Source organism: Aphelocoma coerulescens, chromosome 19, assembly GCF_041296385.1.
Source record: "Aphelocoma coerulescens isolate FSJ_1873_10779 chromosome 19, UR_Acoe_1.0, whole genome shotgun sequence".
NCBI classification, from domain to species: domain Eukaryota; kingdom Metazoa; phylum Chordata; class Aves; order Passeriformes; family Corvidae; genus Aphelocoma; species Aphelocoma coerulescens.
In genome coordinates this window covers 4,002,168-4,022,842 of record NC_091032.1, presented here as the reverse complement: position 1 = coordinate 4,022,842, position 20,675 = coordinate 4,002,168, and the positions used below count along the sequence as shown (strand labels likewise).

Genomic DNA, 20,675 nt, shown 5'->3' with positions numbered 1-20,675 from the left:
GCACAGAGCAGCAAGTACAGGCTTTGAAAGCCATGGCAGAAGTACAGCACCTTCTGGCTGTGTGGAGGGATGGGGAAGCTTACTGCTCTTTGGGGCAATGTCTGGACAGGTGAGAGCCCCTTGCAGCTTTGCTCCAGAAGCACCTGGATGAGCAGCTCTGCCCACCTTCTCTGAGCTGTCCTGGGAGTGCTCACACATAACCCACCCCAACCCACAAGAGCCATCCCAAACCCAAGGAGAAATAGCTGGAGACAGCTCCAGGCAGAAGGCACTTCATGCCAGCGGACACAGCTTCCCTCAAGGAAAGAAACCTGTTGGGACCTGGTGGCCTGGCACCTACTGTGACCTAAAGCCCAGATTCAGACCATACCAAACCATGACATGCCTGAACTCCTTGCTGGAACGATAAGAGCCTGGTGCTTATGCTCCTGGTTGCTAAGATCTGACCTTCTCCAGGCAAAAGCCAAGGGAGCAAGCCCAGGAAAGCAAATTTATTGCTCTGCCTGGAGTTTAATCCCATTCACACCAGGCATCCCAGCCCAAGCACAGGGCTCACACAGCCAGCCATGCACAGGACATGTTGGAACACAGCCCCAGCACGCTGGCTTTGGTTTTTCTCTTCAAGCAACTGAGATAGCGGCTCTCTGCTTGCCTTATCCAGTTTCAAAAGGAACACTTCAAAGCCATCCCATGTCAAACTCCAGAACAAACTCAAGCTGCCAGAGATGCTTCACAGGGAGGAAGTTAACGAACGAAAGGAAGCTTAATGTGGAATCTCAGACTACTGTAAACAGAAAAGCAACAGTTTCCTATTAAACAAAACCTTTTCCATTAAGTTACAACTACAACAGAATGGTAATTTTACCTTCATCAGAGCCGCTGAAGAAAGTGATATCTCTGCAGGATCAGCAGTTTTTCTTGTTCACAGCACACAGGCCTTTGGGAGCTGCAGGTTATTGTCCCTCAGAGCCAAGGTAAGCAGAGAGGAAGATAAGCCCCCCTCTCACGCCAGCCTGGCTGCCAGGTGCGTGCTCTGAGACACGGCCAGGGCAGGGCCACGGACAGCTCAGGCCAAGGCACCGACCCACGAGAAAACACAAACTTTGAGGGGCTCAGGCTGATCCCAAGGGCAGCAAGGAGGGTTAGGAAGCCGTGACAAACCTGCACGGAGCTCACCGCACTTCTTACCTTCTTCTCTAACCCCTAGAGAAAAGGGCGAGAGACGGCTGGCATGACGGTCAAACTGCTCAAAATCCCACCTTTCAGAAGGATTTTATTTTTTTTTTTTCCCCCATTTATTTTTAAGCTCGGTAAAACCATCACCTCCGGAGCTGCAGCTGCCGGGCGCACCCCCGGCTCCCGCAGCTCGGGGGATGCGGCGGCATCCCGGATCCCACCCGCGCCCACCACCCGGATCCCACCCGCGTCCCCTCCACCGCCGCCGGGACGCTGTCCGTGGACTGTCCCCACAGGCTGTCCCCCCCCCCGCGCGCCACCTGTCGCTGGCTGCCGAGGGCCTCCCAGCCCCGCGGGCGCAGTGCGGGGGCTCCGTTCCCGGTGGGGTGGGGGTGGCTCCGTTCCCGGGGGCCGCTCACCTGCTCTCGCCGCCGCCGCCGCCGCTCCCGCCGGTCGGTCCCGCCCGCCCCGCGGCGCCGCCGTTCGCGCCGCCCGCCCCGCCCCGCCCCGCCCGCGCACGCGCCGCCCATTGGCTGGAGGCGGCCGCGCCTCCCGGGGCGCGCGCGCCTGTGGCCGTGAGGGGATGGGGGGGGGCGGGAGGCGAGGAGCGGAGAGGCGCCGGGGTTTGGGGCAAAAGGCAAAAAAATAATCCCCAAAAACCCCAACCTTTTTCTGTGGCGTGTGGTGTCCAGCCAGAAGCGCATGTGGGGTGCGGGCTCTTGGGTGAAAACACGGCCCTTTTTTGCTAATCACAGAATCAGTTAAATTAGAAAAGACCTCTGAGATTGTCGAGTCCAGCCTGTGACAGAACAGAGCACCGAGAGCCGTGTCCGGAGACGGTGACTCCCCCACCTCCCTGGGCAGCTCGTTCCAATGCCTAATCTGCCTTCCTGCGGAGAAATTCTCTCTAAATATTCCCTAATGTATACGCTCAGGAAAGGTGGGGCTGACAGGGCAGGAGCAGAGGGCCCGCCGGACCCGGGCTGAGGGGCACAGCGTGAGGGACCGAGGATCCTGGCACACGGGTGTCCCCTCACCCAGGCTCTGCCTCTAGAGCAGTAACACCCAACCCTGAGCATATACGCTTTCTGAAGTCTTACAGCAATGAGAAGAAATGCCGCACACCAACTTACCCCACTGCTGTTCTTCAAGGAATTCCTACAAGCAGATGCCCTCTTTGGTTTGACTCATATTTTGACTGTATTTTTCTCTCCTACTCTCTTTTACCTTCTTGACTCGTAGTTGACTGTAACCCTGGGTCGAGGGGTTCCCATTGCACCCAGCAGTCAAGTGTTTGCAGTGGGATTTGTGAAGATGTTGATTTTGTGACAAGTGACTCGTTGGGCTTTGCTGTGACTCCACTCACAGTCAGGGTCCCCCACCAGGAATCCTGGATTTAGCCAGAGAGCAAGAGTTGGATTAAATCCACATCCTGACTCAACTCACTGCAGACTGCTGCTTCTTCCTGCTGTGACGACAAGCAGATAGAAATGCCTGTGCCTGCTTCCAGTGGGTCTCAAATAATCCTCTGCTTTGGAAACAAATTAATTTCTTACCATGGGTTTTATAACTCAAAATAACACATTAATAACGCATCTTGTGGTTTACTACAACTTTCTCATCTCAAAAAAGCTTCCCCTATTGTCACAGTGTCGAGAGATGTACCAAAATGTAATTAAGAGTCACTCTTCGTTGAAACAGCAGTCATTGTAAGCCTAGCAAAGAGCATGATTTTTTTCATTTACTCATTCTGTAGGTGTGTTTATTATAGTCAGACACACCCTGCTGCTATTTGCTATGTGCATCCAAATCTTACTTTTCCTGCAGAAATGTGCTTTGTCACCCTGGCTGGTCACAGGCAGCTGAGCAATTCTCTACAGATGAACCGGTTTATTGAGGGCTAATGCCCTTTCACTTCCATCTAAAATATTCGTACATTCTCTTTGCCAATTTTCAGTCAAAACCACTTAGAATTGAAATGTTATGTGGTTCAAAGCTCGACTACTAAAGAGTTGCTACATTCAGTGAGACGACCCCTGTTAGAAAGCTACAAAGGGTTGTGTTTTCAGCTCATCACAGAGAAAATCCAGCAGAGATCTTCCGTGAAAAGGAAGCACTGGGGCAGTGAAGGGCTCTTGGAGCAGCTGAACAGCAGTGTGATAACCAGTGAGAGGATGGCAGAGTCTGCTGCATTTTAGGATAACCAAAGCCATGTAGATGTGGCACTTAGGGCATGGTTTAGTGGCAGTGTTAGGTTTGTGGTTGGAGTTGATGATGTCAGAGGTCTTCTCCAACCAAAATGGTTCTGTGATTGTAACAGCACAGCAGAGAGCCCCATGACCGTGAATGTGTGCTTCCAAAGCTGTTGTTGTCTTCCAGCAGCTCTGGATATTAGCTAATGACACTGATTAGATATCATCTCAAGGCAGCCAGCAGCCTGAGCTCCTGGGCTGTGTGTTTGCCATGGTGGACTCAGGAAAAGTAAGACAAGTTCGTGAGCAAAAGCAAAGCCCCAGCAACCCCCTTCTCGGAGCTTGGAGTATGTGCCCAGGACCCAGGAATGTGCCTGTGCCTGTGCCTGTGCCTGTGCCTGTGCCTGTGGAGGGACTGGGCTCCTGTGGCTCCAGGGCACAAGAGATGCTCTGAAAGACTAAACGTGAGCCAAAACACTGGCCTGTTTCACAGAGGCTTTCAATTCAATCAAGCAGGGCCTTGCTCATGCAGGGCCAACTCAGCTTCTCTTGAGCAATGAGTGAACCTTCCAGCCTCCTGCTCCTCTTGCCTTAATTATTGCTGAGGAGGTTTTGCAAGGATTTCAGAAGCCTTTTGGACAGATTGATTTGGCTTTGAGATGCTGATGAGATGCTGGCTGTTTGGAAAGTGCTGGTATTTGTCCCCTAAAGATCTGCCTCCTTTAGCACCAGGCAGTTTAAATCACCAGTGATACCTGAAGCACAGTTTAGTGCCAATATCAAGGTTTGAAATGACCGACTCTGGCAAAGATTGCGAGCACTTGACTTAATGAAATAACCTGGTTGGCTCAGCTCAGTCAGAACCTGCTGTTTCTTTCAAAAAACAAAAAACCCCAAAACAAATAATGTGGCTCAGTTTCCCTTTTCATCATATATGGGTGATTACACTGCAGAGCAGTTGTGGCCAGTAGAAAGAGAGTCACAGACACTGTATCTCTGATGCTTAGACCATGATGGCTATAACAATGTTACAATAAGACTTTGATACTTCTGTTCAATAATGATTGAGTGTGGTTGGTTGGTAACTGATTTTTCACATGTTTTTTGGGTGAAAGGACTGGGAATACGTTTATTTAACCTGTTCTTGAGTTACAGTCAGGAGGGAGAGAGCTTACATTTCCCCGGGCATGTCACTAATATGTTTAGATAAAAAAAGATTTAAAGCCAGCATTTTTTTAGGAAATCCCTTTGTGGTGCCATAAAGCTGAGCAGGACCCGTGCTTGGTACTGGTAGGCAGAGCCCTGTTGACTGGAGCAATCCTGATTCCCCCCTGCTGAAGAGCCCATCAGATGACTGAGCTGTTGCTATATTCATAACCCATTCGGACACTTTCGAACTTTACGCTTTCTAAAATAAGGCAATAAAGCAATTAGAAATAGATAACAGAAGGAGAGAGCACTTCACCAAAGACAGCCAAAAATTACAGTGTGGCATAATTAATACAGGGCTGGCCGCAGTGAAAATGGGCTGTAACAACTGCACTGTCCCCAGGAGGGTGGCTGCAGGCTGAGCTGCAGATGTCAAGTGCTCGAATGGCCCAGAAGCTCCTTTTGCCACCCAGCACAGTCTGGCCTGAAAATGCCCAGCTGTGGGACAGAGGGAAATAAAAGCATCCTTCAGAGCTAGGAGGATATGCATGTTCCTGCCAGTCCTTCACTGTATGTCACTCAGAGGATTTGTCCAACTGAAAACATGCTCCCACAACAAAAGAGAAAGGGAAATAGTGTAACCAGAAAGGCAGGTGGTGCTTTTTTAGGGAAAAATCCAAGAATGTCCTAAGAGGAGGACTGGGTTAAAAATAACAGGGAGTCTGCTGTGCCAGAGAAAGAATGAGTGGGCTTAAAGATAGGAGAGGTTGCACAGGAAAGGAGTTATCTACTTCTTGAGTGTTACTCATTTTAATTTGCCATGTTACAGTGTCTGGAAGTGCCAGGTGGAAATCAGGGCCTCATTGTGCTGGGAATTGAGCACAAACATAATGATTAAATGTTGCCAGCTCTGCAGAGATTGAAATATAATTCCTCATCTCTGCAGAATCACTAACCAGCATAATTACTGCCAAATAAGTTTTTCTGTAATTGCTCTTCTGGAATATCTGTGCTACTTTTTTTCAAAATAATCCTGCCTGAGGGAGTGAAAAGATATATCTGTACAAGGTCCAACATAGTAGCCTTTACAGATGACAGAAGCTGGTCAGAAGCAGAAAATTCTCATTACATTTAAATCCATATTCAAAAATTGTTTGCTTGTATCTTGGTTTCCATTTCTATAAAATGGGAATAATCACACTGCACTCATTGCTTTCTTTTGTCATCTAACACCCATTATCAAGGCAAGAGTCCTCTGTTAGACCCTTGGAGCACTGACACCATCACATACAAGGGCTTGTTACTGCTGATTGCAAAGATTAGGCATAAGCTGGATAACACCTGTTCCTTCTTGTGTGTTTTCTGGGACAGTGTTTGAATTGCTGAAAGTTCCTTTTCTATTAGTATTTTTCTATTAGTTAATAACTATGCAATTAATCAAGGAGTTAAAAAAACCCACAAACAACCCAACCCTCAATTGATGACAGCATGAATGGGAAGCAACACAGCAAAGTGTCATTGACGGGGTCTTGACATGATGACCAAATCCCTTTAGGATTCTGTAACACTTCATCTTGCTGCTCAGAGGCCAGAGAGCAGCAGGACACACTGGCCACATCTTAACAGCTTCAAATGCGGTTGTTTTCTGGCCACAGCCGAAAGAAATGGTTCTGCCTATGAACAGTAAATTCTCCCCTGACCCTCAGAGCAAGATCAGGTCAAACCAGGAGGACAAGAATATGATCCTGCTGGTCACCCACACTTCCTCACTGGGACTTGGAACACCAGGTGTCTAAACCTGTCAGCATTTCCATTTGTGAGGCTCTAACTTTTAACTGTTGTGTCCTATCCTGCATTCAGTAACTTTGTGTGAGTTTGACAAAACTGGAAGGCACTGGGAGGCAGCTGGGAACTGCAAAGCTGAAGTAGAGCATCTGTGCCAAGGAAAGCTCCTCACAGGGCTGAGCAGAGCAGCCCTTCCTTCTTGGTCTGCAATCCCTCAGCACCAGCTCCAGCCCCCCCGGCAAAAGAAGGCCTGAAACAAGTGCCATGGGCTTTCCCTGCCTTTTCATACAGCAGAGGGGACCAGTGTATGTTAAAATCTGACACTTGTTCAGTTTCCTCCAGACAGCCATCGATCTGTTTGGCACCCACCTGGGAGCCACAGGGCCTGGGGCCCCTGGCTTTGAGGAGGAGCTTGTCTAGGGGAAAGAATTAAAATTGCAATATCTCATTCTGAAGAAATAATGAATGAAAAAAGAGCAAAGAAAAGGATCCCCAAAGACTGTGCATTTTAAAAAAGAAGTTAAAGAGATGAAAAGAAATCCTTCCGTGATTTTTAAAGCAGCCTTGGGACTTTTAGGGATCCCAGCTCAGAAGTTTAGAATAGCAACTAGAGAGGATCATTTACAAGTTACATTTTTCCTGATTTCGTATTCTCCCTTTTAATTCTTCCTAGGAAAGAATAGGGGCTTTGCATTACAAGCAGCTTGAAAGATTAAGCATGCAGAATCACCCTGCAGCTCTACCTGCAGCCTTGAGTTTGTTACGTTTTGACCAGAGATTGACCCGGTGTAAGTGGGTGCGAAAGGTTACCTGAACACTCTCGCTTCACTGTCTCTGGAAGCTGGATTTTCCCCAGGCACGTCTGCGTGAAATGGTCTTGCAGTCCCCTCTGCTGGTGGCAGCTTGCTGGGGAGCTGCACCGTGGCACCGCATGGGACCGTGTAGTGCTTGGGTGCTGCAGGAGAGTCCCCGGGGCTAGGGATCCCCCACCCCAGCTGAACAGGCACCAACTCCTCCAGAGACCAGGGAGCTCTCCCTAACCCTCTCTGCATCCTTAGGATAAGCACCTGGCACCTCTGACACAGGATGGCAGCACAGGAAAGCGTGAAAGAGTTAACCGTGGATAACCTTACACAAACCCTCCCTGCCTGTGAAAGCTGAGGCATCCTGCTGAGAGCAAATGATCTCCCCCTGCAGAACCTATGGCTTGAAGGTATGGCTTGGAATGTTTGTTGAGCTTATGACCAAATATATGCATCTGTTTATGGCACATTCTTGTGTCCCTTAGAGCCTGGAGCAGTGCTCGTGCAGGCTCTGGCAGCATTACAGCCCTACAGCTTCTCCACTGACTTCTCCATGGCAGTTGGGATCCACTTTTGAAGAAACCAAAGCAAAATTTTCCCTAGGGAGGTAAAAAAAAGACATTCAGAGAGGGACTATGCAGAAAGTCAGTGGTGATGTGTCCTGGAGAATGGAACAGGGCCAGCAGCACAGGGCAGGGTCTGCTCACAGGGGTGTGGGGTTTGAGCACAGCCGCGATGTCCAGCTGCACATGATGAGTAGTCCAAATCTTCTAGCAGAGAGGGGAAATTTAGTTCCTGGGTGCAAAGAGCTGGTTTGTGAGGCTGCTGCTGAGAAAGTCCGTTCTGACCAGCTAACACTGACTGGTGTGGGCAGTGGAGGCAGAGCTGGCACAGGACAGCAGATTGCCGTGGCCAGCAGTGCGCCAGCACTCCCTGCCAGCCAGCCTGTCAGAGGAGGAAACCCAAGTGACAACTCTGATAACAGCCCCGGCTCGTGGCAGGAGGCCTAGGGGCCCTGCACGGGAGGGCAGCTTCTGAAGGAATCATCACTGATGGGATTACTTTGCATGCATAGGCCCTCCAGAAACCACTGCAAACACTGGGGCAAGCATAGGCACCACAAAGGGATGTAGTAGAAAAACTAAAGCTTTATTCTTTTTTAATAAAAGACATCCTTACAAAATAACCATTTTTTTCCCAGGCAGAGGGGCTGGGTATGGTTCCTGCCAGCACCCCTTCCCTTCTGAATTTGGAGCTGTCCAAGGGTGCTTCTGGGGAAGAAATGGCAGCTGTGCTCTCCCCAGGGTCTTCACGTGCAAGTGCCCTGGCACGACCCTGGCACACCAGGCAGGGTGCAGTGGGAGCCCTTCTGAAGGGCCTGCAATGCCAGCAAACCCAGTGCCCTGCAGCAGGGCTGGCAGAGGGCCCCAAGATCCCTTAGTCTGACCCATCCACAGCATTGTGGCATGTTCCACCAGAGGCCATGTGCTGGGTCAGCCAGCCCCTGCCCTGGCTGCAGGGCACCACCTTCCCATGGGCTGGTGCTGGACACTGCTCCTGCTGGCCTGGGGCTAGCCCAGGGAAGTGACAGGGGATGGCGACTGAGTTTTATGAGAAGAGGAGGAGGAAAAGCGGTGCAGGTTTGTCAGTCAGTGTGGATTCTGCCGAGAGAGAGGTGCACAGTGATTTCTGGTGTCTTGCCCCCCACTGCCCTTCTTCAAGAGATGCTGCCATCGAAGATGCGATGTCAGCCCCACATCCTGCATCCATTGCTGCCCCATGCAATTGCTTATGCTGGGAAATGATGACCCCACGTTAGACATTACAGCCCACAGCTCAGATCTCCTCCAAGCCTCCCTGGAGCCCTGCTGCCTTCCCTGAAATCCTCCTGCCTTCCCACGGGCCGTGGGATAGCCCCAAGACCTATAGTCCTCATGCCTGCCAGATGTATGCTAGCAGGGCTGGGGAAACACCACTCACCTCTCACTGTGTGTTGTCTGGCTCCTTTTCCTTCTTATGCAGCTTCGACTGGGGGTTAAATGAGAGAAAACAAGGATTCTTTTACAGACCTGCTCCTTTCTAATGCCAGGGAAAAATGTGATTGGGGAGAAACTCCTAACCCCCAGTGTATAAGCATATTTTCAGGTGAATTTGAGAGGAACTGTTTTTGTGTCCTGTTAAAGGCCATGAAACATTCCATGGTCATGGAGATGTTCTCAAACAGCAGAAAAAGATACATTTTCTAGTTCGCTAAAGCACTGATCTTCCGCTGTTTCCCTTAAAGCAATGCAAGTGCTACCAGATACCGGAATATCTGGGGTTAAAGGCAGAGAATAAATTTATTAACAGTGAGTCACACAAGATCTCAGTAATTTTGGAGAAGAGATTCATGGATCCCAGTCTCCAACAGTCCCAAGGGCTCAGGAAGGCGCCTCGTTGCCCCTCAGCGTGGATGTTTGTGTTACAGCGTCATTACTCATGCACACATCCACACACACCCCCGCAAGAGCCTCCGCAGGGCAGGCACTCGTTGTTACTTACAGGCTCCTGTTCTGCATATTTGAATTTCTTCTGCTTGTAATAGTCTCGTCCATGGAGAAAATGCAGCAGGAGCAGGTCGCAGAGGACAGAGGCCTTAAATCAAAGTGCAGTTAGGCTTGGAGTTGCCCTCCGAGCTCACCTGGACTACTGTGTACTTCCAGTTTGTCCCAGTTTGCCCCACAATTTAGGGTCACTTCTGCTTCATCCCACAACATGGCGGTTGCTGAAGTCTCCAAATGTCCATTTAGGACAGAAGTGAAGTGTGCTGTGTTCAATAGTGGATGACTTAAGTCAACAGAAATGAAGTGTTTCCACTTTAGGGAAGTGCAGAGCACAACGCCCTTTGAGCCGTGCCCCAGTCTTTAACGACAATAACCGAATAGGATGCTGGGTTCCTGTCCTGCATGAAATATTGCCCATCACCTCCAGACCCCCTTCAATGCCAGCTCTAACTCAAAACTATCCGGATACCAAGACCTGCCAAGAGAGCCAGCCTTCCTTTCATCAGCAGGGCAGAATTCACATCAGCCAGGGACCAGCAGGAATCTATTTTCCTGAGCTAGCAAAGCAGGAGAGCACCTCCTTTCCCCCCTTTGCCCATCCTCTGATTCCCTGAGCAGTAGCCAGCATTTCATTGCAGCTCAAGGACACTTCCCACAGATGTCACAGGCAAGAAGAATAATTTGAGAGTCTCCATATAGAGGCTGGAAATATCTGAACTTACCACTCCAAAAATACCAATTCCAGAGCCAATTGTGGTCATGGTCGGGATGATGTCAAATTTGCCTGCCTGGATAAAGTCAGAGAAAATAGGTGATAAGTTACAGTCAGACCAGGGGAAAATAAAAGGGTGCTCTAGCTGTAGGTGGGGCTCGGCAAAAGTGCCTCGCAGCAACCCAAACAGCAACCACAGCACACAGGGAAACAGGAGCTGGGAAAGAGCTAGTCAAACAGAAAAAATATTATAGGTTGGTTTTAGGCTGAAATAAATTGAAGTCACTTTTCTTCCTGTATTTTTAATATAAGAAACCCAACCAAAACCAAGCAACCAAACAAAAGTATACACTTTGAATATTCCCAGTGGGAACACAATGAGGAAAGCCTTCTCTCCCAGTGGGAAGAAAAAGAAAAAATAGAAAAATGCAAATATTCAGCTTTTGGAAATATCAGTAAAAGGTTTTGAGTTTCCACAGGTCCCCCCACTCCCATCATGAAGTTTTTTTGACAAAACCACTGACTAAGCTGCAGCTGAAAGATGTGACATATAAAACATGGTTTCCTCCTGTCTTCCCTTCCCAAGGGTTCCTGTGAGTGGGCCAGCACCCGAGGAAAGCACTCATACTAGTTTTCCTGATCCCATAGGATCCTGGTGCTGTGTTACAGAGCTGGTACCTTCCCAAGGACATGGCACTGCTGTCCCAGGGATCCAGGGGGTCCACCCTTACCTTGCCATTCACCAAAATGTCGAGCCGGATCCCAAACACCTTGTAGAGTGTCCTCTTTTCCATCCCACCTTCTTTGTAGTATTTGGCATATCTGTGCAATTGGATTGGCGAGTGTTAAAGGTCTGCCAGAGTGTCTAACAGCCCCTGCAACCCTACAGCATCGGGATCTTGGACACAGATCTGGGAATGTGCTATCACAGACCTGCTCCTGACCTTCTCCTTAAACCCCCTGAAGGAGCTGGGCTGTTGGCACTTCTCCTCTCTGTGCCTCAGTTTGCCTGCCTGCAGGTTGGAGTTTCACCTCCTGCTCGTGCTGTTTGATCTGATGTCCCCAAGTCCTGCATGCTGCAGATATTGATGCAGCACTAGTGACAGCGTCACACAGAGAAGAGGATAGAGACTGTGAGAACATGTGAGATGATCCAGCACCATCTCTAGTCTTTCAAGGGGCTTCCCAAAAGCTCAGCCAAGCAGGAGAGCCAGCAAGGGGGAGGAGATGGAAAGGAAATAGGGTAATTTTGAAGCCAAGGTGTGTATTATCACTTTTCTCATGCCATTTTAAAGAGCACTGGTACTGCTGTCTGGCCCTGCAAAGGTAGTGAGTATTTTGAAGAAGTCTCTGACCTCCTACCATCCCTTGAGCGGTGTGGGAACCTGAAAGCTATCACCTCTGAACTATGCCTGGAGAATTAATAGATGTTTCCTTACCTGAAGTTGAACCCTGGTGAAACATTACTGTCATCATTGTAAAGGCCATGGAACTGGTAAATGGGTTTGCAGTACCGCAGGGGCCAGTCGAGGTCACAGTTCCAGTCTATGGTGATGCCTACCACTCCACCCTGCAGCCAAGAGCAGAGTCATGGGGTTGCCCCTCCTTGGACCTGGCCCACACAGAGAAATGTTTTCCCTCCTCATACACGTCCTCTCAATGCCATGAGGTGTCCTGGCTCGGGACCCTACTGGTGCCTCAGCCTTCCTGGGCAGCCTTGGCTTTGTGGCCTGTACATAACCCCTTGCAGAGGCTCGTTTCTGCCCTGAGTGCTGGATACACAAATAAATTCATGCCCTCTTGTTCCTGATCCAAATCCTGTGCCCGAGGCATGGTCCTGAGAAACAGTGCTCACCACAGATCCCTTCTGGTCCTCATGGGACAGCCTTCCCTTGCCTGATTTTGCCCAAGAGATTGCTCAGGAAATGCAGGAGTCCCTCCTGAGCTCACTCCAGATTGTAAATAGCTGTGCCCCAGAGGCTTGTATTTTTACACCTTTAACATATAGAATCTTGGAATGGTTTGGGTTGGAAGGGACCATAAAGACCATCCTGTTCCAAACACCTTCCACTTGGCTTGGTTTCTCCTGGCCAGGAATGAGGTGGCCATAGCTTCTCTGGGCCATCTGATCTAATCTATGCAATACATGTTCATATATGCAAGCCTCTGATTTTATTCAGTGCCTGGCAAAGTTATCACAAGGTTCTGCAGTGCAGAGGGAGCAGATACTCCCACACACCAGCCTGAGGAGTGTTGGGCAAAGCTGCATTTTGGAGCCTAGGGAAAGGCTGCAGTTTGCACTGTGCAATGACCAATATTTGACCATCCAGCTGGAACTTCCAAGCTCAATCAGATGGGATTTGGCCACACAGATCTAGTTATTCATTGCTCAAATTAAAACAAACTGAACCCTGGGATTTACTGCCAGTGGGTCAAATCTTCTCAAGAGTTTCCAAGAAAGATGTAAATATTAGACCATGTCCAAGGAGATTCATAATCTTTATGAGATAATTCTGACACTTTTGTTTTCTCAAGCATTCTTGAGAAAACAGAAAATCATCTCAACAGCTGGGGATGATTGCACTGCCAGTGTCCCTCTCCCATCAACAGCAAAGAACATCACTTGAAATTGAAGTACCTTAACAGCCAGAAAGGTAAAATTCTGACCCGATTCCTTCACTATGTATCCCAGTTCAAACACAGGACATAAGGAATCGGTGACTTTGTGATAGGTACATTTCTTCAGGTACTGCTTGGTAATGCTCTCAACTAAGTTGCGCCTGTGAATGAAAAGAGAGTGAGAAAAATTCTCAATAATACAATAATTTGGGTGGGAAAGAACCTCTGGAAGTCCCTAGTCCAATCCATGTCCCTCTCCCATTCACCTGCCAGCTTGTCCATGGGCTCTGCTAGGCAATACTCGGAGCACCAGCAATTCTTATCTGGGACACCTCCTGGATAGTGAGTGTATCCCACAGCTTTTACATTTAGCTGGAGTTTGCTATCTCCTATAGCAAGGGTTAAAAGGAAAGGAGAACTTCTTGCCTTCCATCCCACTCTGCTCTTTTGCCTAAAAATATCCTCTCTGTGAAGCCTGTGGTTTTGTAAGACCTGTGCCTTGCTCAACCTCATCCCATCACTGATGCTCAGCAGTTAATTGTCAGCAGTGATCAAAGGCAGGAAGTTTCCCCACAGCCCAAGGGGGTCTGGCACAGGCCCTGCCACAGCAGCCAGCCCTGCCACCCTCACTGCCAGGACCTGCTTCCTCTCTGTGTCCTCTTCAGCCTGCCCTTGCTCAGGGCACCTCTGCTTGCTGCTGGGGGGATCCCCTCTCCCAGCCACCTCTTGGGGTGCAGTGTGAGGTCAGCCCAAGACTTTGCCAAGAATGCCAGCTGCCAGCACATTTAACCTTGGCTGCAGCACGGGGACAAGATCAGCTTAGACAGAAGAATCCGCTGTCTTCAGCACAAATAGCTTCTGTTAATTTGTTTCAAATCAGATATATAATCGGTGCCATCACAAATCCTCTTATGAGTGTGCCTTCAGCCAGCAGCACTTCCCCCAGTGCTGCCAGGAGGGGCCAACCCCACCCTTTGCTGAAACAGATCGAATCTGTGATGTTAAGAGGGACTCTGGGGCACCAGGCTTATCCTGGCCATGTAGTATTTTAATGTTGTCTTCAGAGAAGAAAAATGAAGAATCAGAGAAACTATATTTTCATGTGCAACTTGTGAGGGTAACTCAGGAGAGGTTAATTCCAGAAATCTTTCCAGTAACTACAGCTACCAGCTGAAGTGGGACAGACTTGGGAGGGAAATGTCTCAGTTCCTATGAGGTAATCTGGGGTTCAGTGAAGCGGTTAGAGTAGTCCTGGGATCGCTGATGAGGTATGCAATCCTCTATACCAAGCATCCAGTTACATCCATCCAGCTAAACCCATGGTTTCCTCTGAGGGACACAGCTGGAGGAACCAACCAGGAGCCATCCCCCCAAAACTCTCCTTACCTGGACACCTTGAACTTGGGGAAGGTGATACTGTTCTTGATGAACAAGGTGAACTTCTCTGCTTCTGACAGTAGGGCAGGGCTGAAAAACACAAGTGTAGACATGTGTCCATCACTTGGCTCTCCAGGCTCTAGAGAAAGCCCCATTTGGTAGAAATTCACCCAAGCTGGGACAAGCCACAGAAAAATGGTGGTCTCATCCCTTCCCTTTCTGGTCTTTCAGGACTCAGGCTGTCCTAGCCACATCCCATAGAGCCCCGACTTGGTCTGCCCCACACCAAGTGCAGCTGGGGTGGGAAAGAGGGCAACAACATCATTCCTTACCTGGGAACATGGTAATCGACTTCAACAGGACACCAGCCAAAGATCTCACAGGTCTTCACAGTGCTGTTGTAGTGTACACACTTGCCAGTCATGAGCCCTGTGGGAGAGACAGCTGCTTACACCCCTGGATCCTGTGAAATCTCAGCCTCACGCTGGGATGGATGGGATCTGGTGGGGGCTTCTGCTTCAAAGCACAAAATGCTCAAGGCTTTGGCACCTTTCTAAAACAGGAAATTAATTGTGGCCTCTCAGCTCAGGGCAGTGGTTTCTCTTACAGTGCTGTACAGGGGAGCAGCTGGGGATTTTTCTTGTTAAAACACACCTAAGAAAATGCTGAGCTGATAAGAGGACAAGAGTTTAGGGGAAATGGCTTAGTCCTGATTAATCTTTTGTTGGCTGAGCTGTTTGCAGCTCAGATATCTTTCAAAAGAGCAGAGCTGGACCAGCCCAGGTGGAAACTTCAACCAGCATGTCAGAGGCTTTTCCTAAACCCCTGTCCAAAGCATGTCCCCCAGTCAGGTGACACCCCAGCCAGGCAGCTTTTCTGGGTGTGTCTCACCAGAAACACCAAGGCCGGTGCCCCGGGGCCGTGTGCCGTACCTTGTCCCTGACGGCTGTATTTCCCTTTGCTGCAGTCGCTGTCCCGTGTGCACAGGCCGGCATCTGGCAGCTGTTTGGAGAAAGCAGCCACCTCTTAGCATCCCACCCTGCAGCTTCAATCCCTCTGTCCCTCCTGCCTCACCAGGCAGAATTTTCCTAGAGGGATACACTGCTCAGAGCCTTGTCCATACACTGCTTCCCAACCAAGACTGTCCAGATCAAGCAGGAAAAAAGGGGCAATTTATTCACTCCAGGCAGATGTTTTCATTTAAGCCTCAAGTCTGCTCGATCATCTCAAAGGGAAGAAAATTTAAATGGATGCTGCCTGTTTTTCAGCAGAATAAAAGTCTTCACATAGCACACAGGAGTCAGGAACAATAATATGGGGCCAGGCTCAGGCTTTTACTAAACCTCCCAATGTCAGGAAAGCCTTTCCCCACAGTCCCCCTGAATTATGGAAGCTCAGCACACTGAAGGAAGCCAGTGTGTTTACCTCTGGGCAGGTTCCTTGTTTCTGTCCAGGAGTGACAATGAAGTTGGTCATCACCACGAATGAGTTGTCCCCCTGTGGAGAGACAGCCAACAAGCTGACAGCCAGCACAGGGTCTCCTCTGTGAGGAGCCTGTCCCTGGATGGGGACCTACAGTGCCACCAGCCCCAGGGACAGTGGAGGACCCTGCTCACTGCCTGAGATACTGCTCCAGAGGCACTGGAGGAACCTTGATCCTTTTGGAGGCAGCCTCAAATGGGCCTCCACAGCCATAGTGGGTCCCAAGTACCAAATGCTCCCCAGGGAGAACCTGGGCAGAGGTTTGTGACAGGAGCAACCTCCTTTCCACTATAGGGACACCCTATTATGGTTAGCCCCATGGAAAGCCTATGCTGAGGACCCATCTGCACCCCAGCACATGGGGAAAAGCAGCCACAGGGACAAAAGCAAATTCCTAACCCACCCACCCTGACTCCTTACCTGGGGTGGGAAAACATAGTCCACCACATCCCAGATGTGAGGACCCAGGACGCTCTCATTGGTCAGTGTCAGACCTTTCAACTTCACTGAGACGGAGCTGACGATGCTGTCCTGTGACTGGTAGCCCTTCTCGTAGAGGAACACCCACCTGGACAGGGAAAGGTGGCAGGGTGAGCATGGCCACCAGCACTCCTCCACTGGGCCCCAATTCTCAGGGCTCACTGGGGCTTTTTCTACCAAGTCTCACCTGAGGAATAATTTTCCAAGTTTCCTCCTGCTGGACGTGGGACATGTTGCTGAACTTTCCTACCCTTTGCCTGAGGCATGTGGTAGCTGCAGGACCCAATTTTCATGCCAGGATGGTGTGTTTTGGGGACTAGGACACATTTTGTGGCTGAGGGTGTGTGTAGGCAGGTGGAGCACAGTAGCCATCAGTGATTTGGGGTTAAAGCCTAAAGTAGGTTTGCAGCTTGCTGGTCTCAGTGACCTACCCAGACACTCCCGATCTCCTGATCCACTGCAGAGGAACTCTCCAAAAATCAATGCCTCCAGGGCCAACACAGAGCTGAGTCTGGACATGGCTCACATCCAGAGCCACTGCTCCCCATCCAGCAAAGGGAATGTGGAGCCATGGCCCCGTGTGCAAGAGGGCTGTAGGAGCAGGGTTAGGGACACTGCTGTGGCCGGAACAGGGCTCTCTCTGCCTTTCCCAGCCCATCACACAGTCATTAGGGCAGGCTCCTGACACTATTTAACCTACAGCATAAACAAGCTGCCGCTGGATTAACTCCGACTCAGGGAGACTATAAACATGGGCAAGCAACCATTTCGGGTAGTGCTCCCGGCGGCGCGGAGCATTCTCGGCACTAAAAAAGGAGTGATCTGGATTTTGTCCCCACTGCCACGGGCATCAGTCCTGCTGGCTGTGACAGAGGCAGCAGGCTACCCGTGGGACGGCCCATGACACCAGCCTGGCGTGTTAACCTCGCCTCTGACACCTGGCTGATGGGCAGGGGAAAAAATGGAGAACCCCAGGTGCTGCCTGGAGGTTTTCCATTTGGTGCTGGACCTTGTGGGGACTTCTCAGGGAAGGAGCTTTTTAGCTTGCAGCCCCATCAGCATCCCAGGACTGAGGGCAAGAGGACCTCTGCCAGGGATGGTATCTGCTCCAGTGCCTGGGGATGGGAGCAGAAATTCAGCACTGCTGCCACCCCAGCTGGGACACCCAGCTCCAACATCCTCCTCCAAGGCAGAACACCATAATGGGTTACACTGGTTACAGTGGGCATCTTCCCTGATGCCCTTGGAGCTGCAGGAGGTTGTGAGCTGGGCAGAACATTTTCCTAGATCAGCCTCCAGCACAGACTCTGCTGCTGACCTTATCCCCCTCTGGCAGAGCTGACTACAGGCACACAGGGCTGGGCAACCCCACCTCCCCTGCCACAAAGCCAAGGTCAAGACAAACAAAACACCATTTCCCCATGAGGCTGTAAATGCTGCAGTGAGGCCTGACCAGGCTGTAAAAGTCCCCTGGTGTCACTCCCCAAGCTCTCTTCCCTTACCAGCCTCATCCTGTAGCTCAGCCCGCAGCTCCTTGCATGCAAGGTTTCCGGAAGTGGAACCCAGAAGGCACCCAGCATTGCCCAGCAGCGATACCGCCTTATCAGTTATCAGAGGAAAGAGGTACTGCTTCCCAGCGGTGACATGGGGTCTCACAGGGGAGTTGGCCCCACTTGTGCACTGATGGCACTACCCATGTCCTTCCAGCAGTCATGCATTGGCACACATTTCCATGAGCATCCCATGCCTACTATGAAGGGGGGACAAAAGCTGGGAAAATAGTAAATAAATACGCATTTGGCTACCAAATTGGCTTTCAAAGGACAGAAAATCTCAGGCATTGTGGCTTGGTGAGGGCAGCAAACTGGGGGACAGTGTTGTGGGGAGGGAACTGGGAGTAGTGCTGTGGACGGGAGCTGGGGGCAGTGCTGTCAGCAGTGAGGGGATGCCAGGGGCTGGGGGGACTATGGGCAGCTGCAATCATCCTTGCTAGAGGAGCCTGATCCCCACAAGCCAGGAAAAACTTCGTACCAGATTCCTCCCCTCTGCCACTGTTACCCCTTGGCTGGTTCTCCTGCTCCCTTCTGATTGCCTGTCTCAGTTTAGCCAAGTTGCTTAAGCAACGTTTCCTTAGCTGCTCTGCACAACCATCTGTGCCAGTTCCCCATCCACAGGAGTGGCTGCCCCTGGCCACACTTGGGACTGGAGCCCTGGGACTTCACAGGCTCAATCCTTAGGAAAAACAAAGCTGCTCCCAGTGACACAGGTGCAAAACTCTTTGCAACAAAGCATCCTTGAGACCTCAGCTGCAGTTTTGCATGAGGATTACCCTTGGGAGCCGAAGCACTGATGAGCAGGGTGGGACCAATGATCCCCTGGGAAGATTTTTACTCTTTCCAAGGAGTCTGTGCTAAAAGGAGGGATGGGCACCTCTGCTCCCCACAGCGACTTGCTTGCACTGAGCCCTGGGAGCCACTGCCTTTCCTTTTCATGAGACACTCTGCACCCCAAAAATTTCCAGATTTTCCAATTTAAGGCCACATACCCCCTTTCCCTTCAAACCTCTTGCCCTGGGGCCCTTCCCCATGAAAGGGTGCTGGTCTCCCTGTAAGGCTGAGTCCACAGCAGCCATGGGGCCACAGCAAAGGCTTACCAATCATTGCATCGTATAGCATCATCTCCCACTGAGGGGACAGGGACAGAGTCACTGTGGCAGGAGCAGCAGCCCCGGGGCACCCGAGGACACACACCCTCACCGGGTTCTGATTCCGCCCGCTCCACTCGCTGCCTTTTTTAAGCAGTTGCCCTTGCACCGCGTTTGCTTTTGGAGCTGCCTCCCAGAAGCAAAGCAGACCAGGAATTTTGGAGCCAAGCTGCGTCTCAGCCGCAGCATCAGAGCGGTGAACAGGGAGATTTATGGCCCTGTCTTGAGCTGCTTGGGTCTCACAAATCACTGCCCTGGCCTCAGATGCCTCTTATTTAATATAAATGAAAATAAAAATAACAACAGATTCTTGGGCCACCGTCCAGCAGCTGGAACAGGATTTGGGTTCCCTTCAGTGAGAAGATGGGGCCCCGGTGTGCAGAGCAGGGCTGGGCAGGGATGAGCCTCCAGCCCGCACATACAGTAGCTTCTGGGGAGGATATGGGGACTAAGTGCCATCTAAAAGAGCCGTGGTGTGACACTGGGCTACATGGGGGCAGCCGCAACCAGAGGGATGTGAAGCCATCAGCAGTAACCCCCCTGCCCTGGGATATAGGGGTTATAGAAGCCTCTCTCCATTGCTTTTTAAGCCATGGCAAGGCATTAATTTTAGGAAAGGCAGGTGCTGGGGAGCCTTACCCGATGATGTACGCCAGGACGATGAGCTGGATCAGCCGGAAGGTCAGTCCCACCTTCTTGTTCCTCACCAGCACCATCCGAGGGGTGTCATACTCGAAGAGGAAGGAGGACACCTTGTCCATGCACTTCTGCCCCATGGCTGCGCCAGGGCTGTGCCGCAGCCTCCCGGCTCTTCACCGCGCCGTGGGTTGGGCCGTGCCCGCCGCCGCTTCGGCAGCTCCTCTGCTTGCAGAGGAAAAAAAAGAAAATAAGAATGCTATCGGCGTGGCTCTGTGCACATCTGGGCTGTCGGGTTTCCTCCTCTGCGCAGGGATGAGGCTTCCTCTTCCTATAAGCTCTGGGCTGGGAACAGCGGGTGCCCTACATGGTCTGGGGGTGGGACAGGGTGTGGGAGGGTGCAGGGCCACCCCGCTGCCAAGCCCACATGCCACCAGGACGAAGCCATCTGCCCGTGAGAGATGCTCCCTCGCCGGCAGGGTCCTTCCCTGGGGACAGAGGCAGGGCTCGGGGTGAGCAGGACCACGAGGCATCCCTGGGGACAGCAGTGGGATGGAAGGTGGGGGTCCCGGGGCAGATTTTAGGAATTAGGATTGGGGTACCATCTTTCCTGCCACAGCAGCCACCTCAGGCTGTGTGTCTCGAGCCTATGTCCTACTCTGTCTCCCAAAAGCTGCCCCAGAAAAAGGGTCGGGAAAGAGAAGAGGGGCACAGAAAGCCCAGCTCAGCAATTCGGAGCTGACCCACGGAGCAGAAAGGCGCCCAGCTTGGCCCCCTCCCGTGGTGAGGCCAGACAGCTGGGGCTTGGCTCGTTCCCAGCGCTTGCACTGGGCTGGGCTGGGCGCATTTCGAAGCATTTCCAGCATTTCCTGAAAGGCCCGGCCGTGAGCGGGGCCGGGCGAGCCGGGGTCACGGCGAGGGATGCTCGGCAGGGTACAAATATCTCTGAGAAAGGGATTGAAATTTGGGGGCAACAGCCGCGATGGGAGCTTTGAAGGGCGTTGGCTCATTGCTGGG

At 51.1% G+C, this 20,675-nt stretch overlaps 2 protein-coding genes across 5 annotated transcripts in view; both read right to left on the bottom strand.

The window, feature by feature from the left end:
• CAMKK1 (calcium/calmodulin dependent protein kinase kinase 1) overlaps positions 1–1,626 on the bottom strand; it is a 94,841-nt gene extending 93,215 nt beyond the window's left edge. For 2 of the 4 annotated variants that reach the window (XM_069033282.1, XM_069033283.1), the window contains exon 1: positions 866–1,201. The gene's annotated coding sequence lies outside the window, so the exon portion shown is untranslated. Of the gene's footprint in view, positions 1–865; positions 1,202–1,595 lie in introns of those variants that run through there. The other 2 variants (XM_069033280.1, XM_069033284.1) reach the window with 2 other exon arrangements.
• A 6,620-nt stretch (positions 1,627–8,246) lies between these two features.
• P2RX1 (purinergic receptor P2X 1) lies at positions 8,247–19,953 on the bottom strand. Its single transcript, XM_069033278.1, has 13 exons — positions 19,662–19,953; positions 16,259–16,406; positions 15,782–15,853; positions 15,289–15,358; positions 14,689–14,785; positions 14,366–14,446; positions 12,999–13,140; positions 11,800–11,930; positions 11,092–11,182; positions 10,371–10,436; positions 9,647–9,739; positions 9,086–9,133; positions 8,247–8,766 (listed from the first exon to the last, which is right to left on the bottom strand). Exons 1-12 carry the CDS (start codon positions 19,796–19,798, stop codon positions 9,089–9,091), a joined length of 1,173 nt encoding a protein of 390 aa, XP_068889379.1. The 5' UTR covers positions 19,799–19,953; the 3' UTR covers positions 8,247–8,766; positions 9,086–9,088.
• Between the last annotated feature and the right edge of the window lie 722 nt (positions 19,954–20,675).

Bases quoted from the DNA above. Each gene is read 5' to 3' on its own strand.
- P2RX1 (XM_069033278.1), bottom strand. From the start codon at position 19,798: ATGGGGCAGAAGTGCATGGACAAGGTGTCCTCCTTCCTCTTCGAGTAT. The intron at 16,407-19,661 runs GTAAGGCTCCCC...TTCCCTGTCCAG, and splicing joins GTCCTGGCGTACATCATCGG to GTGGGTGTTCCTCTACGAGA. The intron at 9,740-10,370 runs GTAAGTTCAGAT...CTTTGATTTAAG, and splicing joins GAATTGGTATTTTTGGAGTG to GCCTCTGTCCTCTGCGACCT.